This window comes from Ranitomeya variabilis, chromosome 5 (genome assembly GCF_051348905.1).
Source record: "Ranitomeya variabilis isolate aRanVar5 chromosome 5, aRanVar5.hap1, whole genome shotgun sequence".
NCBI classification, from domain to species: domain Eukaryota; kingdom Metazoa; phylum Chordata; class Amphibia; order Anura; family Dendrobatidae; genus Ranitomeya; species Ranitomeya variabilis.
The window spans coordinates 519,354,798-519,364,466 of record NC_135236.1 but is presented as its reverse complement, the minus strand read 5'-3'; the positions used below and the strand labels follow the sequence as shown (position 1 = coordinate 519,364,466).

Sequence of the window (9,669 nt, the reverse complement as noted above, 5' to 3'; positions counted from 1 at the left end):
GAGGTTGAGTCAACTTTAATCCATGTCAACTGGCTGCAAGTGTGATTTAGTTAGATGCCACAGGTAAGTTACAGGTGCTGTTAATGACACAAATTAGAGAAGCATCACATGATTTTTCGAACAGTGCCAATACTTTTGTCCACCCCCTTTTTTATGTTTGGTGTGGAATTATACCCAATTTGGCTTTAGAACAATTCTTTTTGTGTTTTTTCATTTAATACAAATTAAATGAAGATCAGGTGTGTCAAACTGCATTCCTCAAGGGCTGCAAACAGGTCATGTTTTCAGGATTTCCTTGTATTGCACAGGTGATCATTTAATCACCTGCACAGAATGATTCCAGCACCTTGTGCAATAAGGAGGAAATCTTGAAAACACGCATGGTTTGAGGTCCTCGAGGAATGCAGTTTGACACCCCTGATGAAGATAATAATACCAAAGAATTTGTGTTTGCAATCATTTTCAGGAAGAAACTGAGTATTATCTGAAAGAATTGCAGGGGTGTGAATACTTTTGGCCATGACTGTAGTAGATGTAATGACAGCCATCTCCCCAGTGCCTTTACCTGACATGCAGCCCCATATCGTCAATGACTGTGGAAATTTTCATGTTCTCTTCAGGCAGTCATCTTTATAAATCTCACTGGAAAGGCACCAAACAAAAGTTCCAGCATCATCACCTTGCCCAATGCAGAATCGTGATTCATCACTGAATATGACTTTCATCCAGTCATCCACAGTCCATGATTGCTTTTCCTTAGCCCATTGTAACCTTGTTTTTTTTCTGTTTAGGTGTTAATGATGGCTATCGTTTAACTTTTCTGTATGTAAATACCATTTCCTTTAGGCGGTTTCATACAGTTCGGTCACAGACGTTGACTCCACTTTCCACCCATTCGTTCCTCATTTGTTTTGTTGTGTATTTCCTGTTTTGGAGACATTGCTTTAAGTTTCTGGTCTTGACACTTTAACATCTTCCTTGGTCTACCAGTATGTTTGCCTTTAACATCCTTCCCATGTTGTTTGTATTTGGTCCAGATTTTAGACACAGCTGACAGGACAACCAACATCTTTTGCAACATTGCGTGTTGATTTACCCTCTTTTAAGAGTTTGATAATCATCTCCTTTGTTTCAATTGACATCTCTCATGATGGAGCCATGATTCATGTCAGTCCACTTCGTGCAACAGCTCTCCAAGGTGTGATCACTCCTTTTTAGATGCAGACTAATGAGCAGATCTGATTTGATGCAGGTGTTAGTTTTGGGAATGAAAATTTACAGGGTGATTCCATAATTTTTTCCCTCATAATTGAGTGACTCCATAATGTTTACCCTATGCTTGGTTAAAAAAAACCGTAACCATTACTGACTACCACATTTTTTGCTCTTGATTTATTTTAGTGTTTCTTAAAGCCAGAAAGTTGCCATTTGAAATGAACTTTAGTTTTGTGCCATGTCTGTGGTCTTTTTTTCTATAAAATTAAGCAACTGAATGAACATCCTCCAAGGCCGGATACAGTCTAGTAGGAAGGTAGCTGACAGCAGACTTGTTGCTTAAGAGCAGACTTGTTGCTTCAGACCAGAGAAGCCCATTACCCTGGCCATATGCATGAGGTCTCCATACATACTAGACTATCGATATTGGCAGGTTCAGTTGACTTTAGTTTACGTGTATGGGGGCCCTTATGGAATACATTCTGGGGTGGGAGGCAACAACATTGTCCTAAAATGATGACTTCAGTGATTAAATCAATAAAGTAGGTTACAATTCTCCAACTTCTAGTGCACAATGTCCAAGTTTTAGCATTTGTCTAAATTGTCTGACTCAGTCTCGCTGCAATCTCACCCTGACCTGTAAACCATGCACAGATGTTTTCAGGAGGGGTTATGACTAATGCAATAATGAAAATGACCCCATTCCTATTCTCATTTTGGTGCCGGAGCATTCGGACAGATGGAGTACCATATGAAACCACTGAAATAAAATAGATCAATGAGGAGAAAAGTGGTATAGAATGGTTTAAAATATTTTTTATTTTTATTTCAAGGTTTACAAAAACAGAAACTCAGAACAAATTGCACAAAGTTCCACTATCTTCCCACAGCGTTCTACTTCATCATTCCCTTCATTTACAATAATAATTAAAAAAAAAAAAGAAAAGAAAATGTAACATTCTTCCAAAAGAGACCAAAAAACTGTGTCCTGCAAGTCTGCAAGCAAATGTGAACCCATATTGTATAGGAATCGGCAGCCCTTAGTCGTGTAACATGGCCCCAATCTGGAATTGCATTTATAGAAGATGGTCATGGTTTATGGCCAGATTCATCATTTACGGGGGGGTTTTTTGGGACTTATTTTTTCGCCTTGAAGTATTCTTTGAAATATTTTGCCACAAATTGTTCAAATGGTGCATGTGCTTCATGATTTTTGCACAAAAAAAATGTTATTTTAGCCAATAAGCTTTTTTGTGCCTTTTTATAATAAAGCATTGCATGTTCCATTACAATGTCGAGCTGAACTCTATTTATGCAAAAATTTCTAGCTTGCAAAAAAAAAAAAAAAAAAAGTCGTCACTCCAGGGATAGACTGGAGCACTTTAGAGCAAAATTTTGTAATATGTTAAAAAGTAGCAAGTGATGAATCGGCCTCAAACATCTGAAAAAAAAAAAAAAAAACGAAAAACAAAAAAGACAAGGGTTCCTTCCCACTGTGTTTTTGCACCCTTTCATTAATCCTGTCAGGGCGTATGTCCGGACCCCCGCAGAACGGGATTTTGACGTGTGCATCGATGGCACAATAGACTATAATGGTGCCAATAAAGTGAACGTGTGTTCTTCCGTGCATTATTTTCGGGCGCATACGCTTACTGAAGGAGGACAGTTCGAAGTAGTAGACTGGGTCTGAGTGTCAATTAGACGTACCCACCCGAAAATGAAGGACGTCAGAGCGCAATTTCACTTTATTGGCACCATTATAGTCTTTGGCCCTGCCGGCGCATATGTATGAACCGGTTTTACGGGGGCTTTGGAAGTAAACCCCAATGGGACCATCGAACGAATGCCAAAGTGCTTTGTGAAAGCACCCTAATAGAAATAGATAAAAATGAAAAACATTTAGAGCAAATCAAAAATGGGCTAAAATCACAAAAAAAAGACAAAAAACCCTCCACAAATGCAATAACGAATTGGAACCTTCATCTCCAGTATATTAAATCTACTCCTTACAGTACAATGTAAAATGATATCAGGTTTACATAATTTAAAGATGTTTCATCCGTTCATACATGCGATGGTCTTAGTGGTCCTTAAAAGAGTAACTACATTTTATTTTTATTTTGTCCAGCATGGAAAGTTCAGAAACGCTGTCAGTCACTTTACTAGTGGATTTGTCTTCAGCCTCATTATAAAATTACATAAAAGTTATTTCCAGACTCTGCTTCCCCCATCTATGTCCCTGCCTTCAGCCTCACGGATATCAGAACGCACTCATTAGGAGTACAGATGATGGCAGTGATGGGTCAGCACCCGTCTCCTCTGACTGCTGTGCTCATCAGAACCATCTCCTACAGCAGCTTATCCCCAGTGTTAATGAGACCCAGGAGCTGACCCTTTCACTGCCATCATCTGTACTCCATTAGTGAGACCCAGGAGCTGACCCTTTCACTGCCATCATCTGTACTCCATTAGTGAGACACAGGAGCTGACCCTTTCACCGCCATCATCTGTACTCCATTAGTGAGAGACAGGAGCTGACCCTTTCACCGCCATCATCTGTACTCCATTAGTGAGACACAGGAGCTGACCCTTTCACCGCCATCATCTGTACTCCATTAATGAGACACAGGAGCTGACCCTTTCACTGCCATCATCTGTACTCCATTAGTGAGACACAGGAGCTGACCCTTTCACCGCCATCATCTGTACTCCATTAGTGAGACACAGGAGCTGACCCTTTCACTGCCATCATCTGTACTCCATTAGTGAGACACAGGAGCTGACCCTTTCACTGCCATCATCTGTACTCCATTAGTGAGACACAGGAGCTGACCCTTTCACTGCCATCATCTGTACTCCAATAGTGAGACATGGAGTTGACCCATCACTGCCATCATCTATACTCCATTAGTGACACATGGAGTTGACCCATCAGTGCAATCATCTGTACTCCATTAGTGAGACATGGAGCTGACCCCATCACTGCAATCATCTGTACTCCAAACAAGTACATTCTGATATCAATGCAGCTGAAGGAAGGCAAATTGGAAAATCAGGGTTTGGAAGTCACTAACATGCACATTTTTTTTTTTATTTCCAGGAATGACGATACATTTTCTAATAAAATGATAAGGTCTCTTAACTTCCCATGCTGGACAAAATTATAATGAAAATAAAAATGAAAGTTTAGCTACTCTAAAATGAGGTGTAACCTGGAATTTACAGAAGTGCTTCTATATGAAAAAAAAAGTCAGGAATCACAAACCTAATGTCTTATACTGGGTAATACACAGCTCTGTAGGTTGGAAGGCAATGCATAAGAAGAAAAGATTTAACATTTCACCATCTAAGAGGTAGATAAATACAACAACAGCATTTAAGGAGAACACAAGCTCCGACGACCTTCATTTATACCCGGCGTACAACAATAACACTGAGCCCTCCAAGAAGTCCCATATTGTACCTAGAAAAGCAGAGAACCTCACCCAAATTACCGTAAGCTAGAAAAACCGATCAGTAACTTTGCCAGTACAAATAACATAACAGGTAACACCATCTCCATCCCATTCACACTGTCAAGTTTCATTCAGTGGAAGACTCGTATATCCATCTATGAAATGGTGAAACATATGAACCGTACTAATGTCAACCAATATAATGCGGCATACAATGTTATGGCACCTGCACAGTTGTAGTGTAAGAGAAAATACATGTAACAGCATCTATTCGCACAAGTCTAAAGAAAATCTGTTCTTCAAATTGCTAGTGCTATGTGAAAACTGAGATATCAATAGCAGATAGGGTCTGATCCCCACTTCCGATACTAGACAACGCCATACGTTTTGTAGTGGATGTGCCTGGAATTGCCGCTCAGTCCCAAATAAAGGGAATCTGTCAGCAGGTTTTGCTATGTAATCTGAGGACAGCATGAGGTGGAGGTTAAAGCACTGAATTCAGCAGTGTGTCACTTATCAAGTTGTGTGCTGTATACTTACAATGAAGGCTTTATCACTAGGACATTATCATTGCCCTTACTACCTCCCTGGTCCGACTCCACCCTCTCGTCTGATAAGCAGCTCACTGTCAATTGACAATGTACATAGACATCCTGGTGTAGGTGGGGTTAGCTTTCTCAGTAAACTAAGAGACACCTTGCTGGAATCGGGGTCTCTCTTCCTACATTATGCTTCTCTCAGAGGAGGCAGGAAAAACCGGGTGACAGATTTCCTTTAAAGTAACCCTCCACTCTGGGACTGAAAAGTGACTATACATTTCTCACGTGTAGTTTCCTGCCTTGGGCTCTCAGTTTGCCTCACACCATTTCCTCTGCTCATCTCGGTGTTCTGTCCCTCTTGCTTACAAAACAGCCGTCGCAGTGGCATGGGGGCAAGTATAAACCATGCCTTCTCTGGTAGGGGAAGCATATGCTTGAGATTTGCCAAAGTGCTCCTAATGTAGAGGCCATCTTGGAAGGTGACAGAAAGGAGCTTTGATCTGAGCAGAGGCAGTGTCAGGGTCCCTGGTAGGAGGCCTAACCATGACAAATGTACAGTCACTTTCAGTCCCATGGTGGGATTCACTTTAAAGTTGTACTAAGCACAAGTAAGCTGTAAAAACCAGGCATCGCCTCTACATAGTATATCATACCCCCTAAGGTGAGGTGCCAAGAGCTGGACCCTCACAGATCTGATACTGATGGACAATCCTAAGGTTAGCTCAGTTGTATTAAAGTTCTGGAAAACCCATATTTGTTGCTTGGAACAGATACAAGAACTCACACATAATATTACGTTAAAAAAAAAAAAAAAACTTTTTTGTAATTCTTCCACCTAAAAATGTCAATCCCCCCCACTATCTTCCATGGAGCGTGACCACAGCACAATTTTGATCTTGCAGTCATCCCTTGTCTCCACTTTGAAAATTAAAGAAATACAAGGCTGTCTTGATTCAATAGATGATAAATATTCTTGGATACATTTTTACGATGGAGAAGAAGTCAGACATTTGGGTACAATGGGCTAGTGACATACCGTCTGTGCACAGTTAGGACCATTTGCCACTGTTTACGTCCAGCACTTTTCTTGGCGGCTATGACAGACTTGCACATGTTTGCTCTCAGTAAGTTATTCTTGGTTGTCAGGAATGTTACATGAGAAACCAGGGTCCGTTCTAGTGCACCAGTCAGTCATCCAGCGCTGTTGGCAGATGGCCGCAGCATGGCGGTGTTTAGTAAATATGAACCCTGCTGTCGCCTGACACTTTTAGAGATGTAATCAGATAGGCTGGACTATACATAGAACATCGGACATGCACGAAGTTGGCCCCTAATATAGGATACCGCTACTATGAAAATGATCCTGCTCTAATCCGCAGATCTGTTCCAACAGGATGTACTTGAGATGCCTTCTATGGAAAGCCTGGAATTCATCCGCGGATGTATTTATTGAGGATGGCCCTGGTCCATAAATGTCAGGACCTATAACGCACCATGAACGCTGATGTGAAGGCACTGAGCCTGATGTATGAAAATTGCTCTAAAGGAGTTCACTGACCACCAGACTTTTTTTTTCATTACTTAAATATATGTATTTCTGGCCAAAATCATTTCTGTAATGCGGTTTCCTCAAAAAAGTTGCAACATTTGTCTTCTGTAGCCTCCGTATTGTACTATTACTGGCTGCAAAATGGGATAACCGAGAAGCCATCAGGGAGCTTATTCTGATGGTCCAGTGGGAAGGTTTCTAGATTTTTTCCACCATTTTTTCCGAGCTCCACTATGCTGATTTATGACCAAATACTCGATCAAAGTTTAATGTGCAATGAAACAAAGTGTTTGTAAAAGCTAAAGAAAATGGTAAAATCAAGTTGCAAAATGATTTTTAGTCCCAAATACATTCATTAAAAAAATAATAAAAGGGTCAATGACTCCCATAGCAACCAATCAGATCATCGTTTCATTATAGAATGATCTACGTGAAGCTATGGCATTATACCACAGCAAAGCCGTGCCAAAAGTTTAGTAAAGAGTCTTAGGGATATAGGTTTTAATTAATGACGATAGGTCAAAATGTAGAACATAAAAAATGTAATTCATTCACATCTACTAGTCAGATGTTATAGGAGCTAAAAGAGAAAAACTGCACTTAGAAGTCCAGGCATCCAGATACAACCAGTGGTGGGCAGACCCCAAAGATGGACAGATTCCATCAAGCATAACACAGTAGCCAACAGTGGGCTCTACAAGACAGGACACGAACAAACGCATCACGGAACAAGACGACAATACAGTAGTGCTGGATTGCAGAAGTCCCTTTTTCCTATACTTGATCTTGAAATCTCATCATCAGGACAGACAAAGCCCCTTATTTGCTCATGAGCAGTACGGAGTTACTAAATATCCTTTGCTAATTAACCCCTAAAAGCTGGCCATAGAAATAGGACAGGCCAAGGTAGGCATGTTTATGGGGAGCCTGGAAGAGAGCAGCCCGCCAACTGACAGCGTGGCCCTGGGGCTACCCATAGACATGTCCACTCGAGGGGCAGGTTGGTTTAATCAGTAAAGAGAAAGAAGCTGCCGCCATTGTGGACAGCAAGTCATCTCAGGAATGGACAAATGACCGGCGTGTTATAATGCTTCATATTTGGGCTAGTTCACGCTACCGTATTAATCAATATAAAAAAATAATAAAAAAAAAAAAATCATGGCATGTACTGGTTTTTTTTTTGCGCGTTGGATGAGACTCGCCCATTCAAATTTATGGGCTAGCAAAAAAAAGTCCAAAAATGTATTCCATACGAAGCTACCGTATAACATCTGTTTTCTACAGAAACATTGTGACTTCTTAACATGGGAAACTGTATACACGCTTGTAGATTTCTAAGAATTGCTGCTATATAAAAACGGATTGCACTTGAATGGCAAGTGAGAAAACAAAATTGTCCCATGTAACCCTATACTGTCGTGTGAACCTACCCTTTGCTTACGCCAACATGAACTGAAGGTTGAGAGTTGGGATATCCAGAAGTCGGTAGGATATGGTAAAGGCTGGTGAAGAGGTGGTAAGCACAAATGATAGACGTCGTCTATCATTACCATAACCATAAATATAAAATGGATTTAAGGGAAAAAAAAAATCTCTCAGAATAAAAGTAAATGTGATGAAAGTCTACCTAGCGAGGTCATAGGATTGGTTTCTTGGCACACAACACGCTGCACTGTGACTTATTATAAAGTGCTTTAGGTTCCAGATAACAAGAGAACCGCCATATAATCTGGAATGTGTCACTACGTATAAGATATGTGGGTCGACGGCCTGCTGTTTCCACGGGTGGCAACCATTTCATAGGATCAGCCGCTTACAGTATCTAGTAAAGCATTTGATCAGTGCACAAAATGGCAGCCTCCGTAGGCACAAGGTACCTTTTAAGTAAAGGGGCTCCAAGAGTCATGTTTGAGTATTGCTCGAATTTTCTAAATTGTCCCTGTATGCACCCAGTAATGTTCAAGTCTTCTACTTCAATTAAAACTACAAAATAGGAATTTCTTTACAACTTTATACTCTTCAAAGTCCTTCCACATGTTCTTGCTGGTGGCGGGAGATGGTAAACCGTTTCTAATGCATTTTTCCCAGTTGAATTTTCTTCCAGGCTTCAGATGCGGTGAAAATACAAGAATCCAGAATGCCGGCTACAGTGAATGTTCCCCCGATGATGGCACATACCTGTGTAGGAAATACAATACAAGGTATGAATATATGACAGAGCACACTACCAGCCTAACACATGACTATGGTCATCCTACTTGGGAAGGTCACATTTTAAAAAGGGGAATATTTTGTTTCCTTCATTTCTTAACCTACCCATTTTTCATGGCAATATATTTTAATTTCATATGTTCAGAATTTTGACAAAAATAAGAGCCATGTACAACCAGACCAATTTCTGTGAGCATCTCCTTCTAGTTTTCAGTTTTCAGAAATTATGCACAGTTTTGTCATGTAAAAAAAAACTTGGTGGAATAGTTTCTAACAATCACTGAAAGTAATTGGCTAAAAAGGAATATGGGAGTAGAGAGAAAAACCCAGATTCCAGCGATGTGTCACTTACTGGGCTGCTTGCTGTGTTTTGGTACAATCACAGTTTTATCAGGAAGAGAATATTACTAGAGACTACTTGGCCTACCACCATGTAGTCCAACCACGCCCTCTCCACTGATTGGCAGCTTTCTGTGTACACTGTGCAGAAAGCTGCCAATCAGTGGTGTGGGCGGGGTCATACAGAGCTCAGCATTCAAATAACTGGTAGATCTGCAATAGATAAAACAGCGATTTTATCAAATCTGGAGCCTAGTGATACATTGCTGGAATTAAGGTCTCTGCTTCTACATCATGATGCTCTCAGATGGGGGAGCAAAATCTGCTGCCACATTCCCTTTTATATAGTCTACCAACACTT

The 9,669-nt window shown here is 40.6% G+C and overlaps 1 protein-coding gene across 1 annotated transcript in view; it reads right to left on the bottom strand.

Moving 5' to 3' along the window:
* Positions 1–4,311: 4,311 nt before the first annotated feature.
* Positions 4,312–9,669, bottom strand: part of ERGIC1 (endoplasmic reticulum-golgi intermediate compartment 1) — a 124,338-nt gene continuing 118,980 nt past the window's right edge. Inside the window, exon 10 of the mRNA XM_077265792.1 lies at positions 4,312–8,936. Within this exon, the coding sequence (XP_077121907.1) occupies positions 8,829–8,936 (108 nt within the window). The 3' untranslated portion in view covers positions 4,312–8,828. The remainder of the gene's footprint in view (positions 8,937–9,669) is intronic.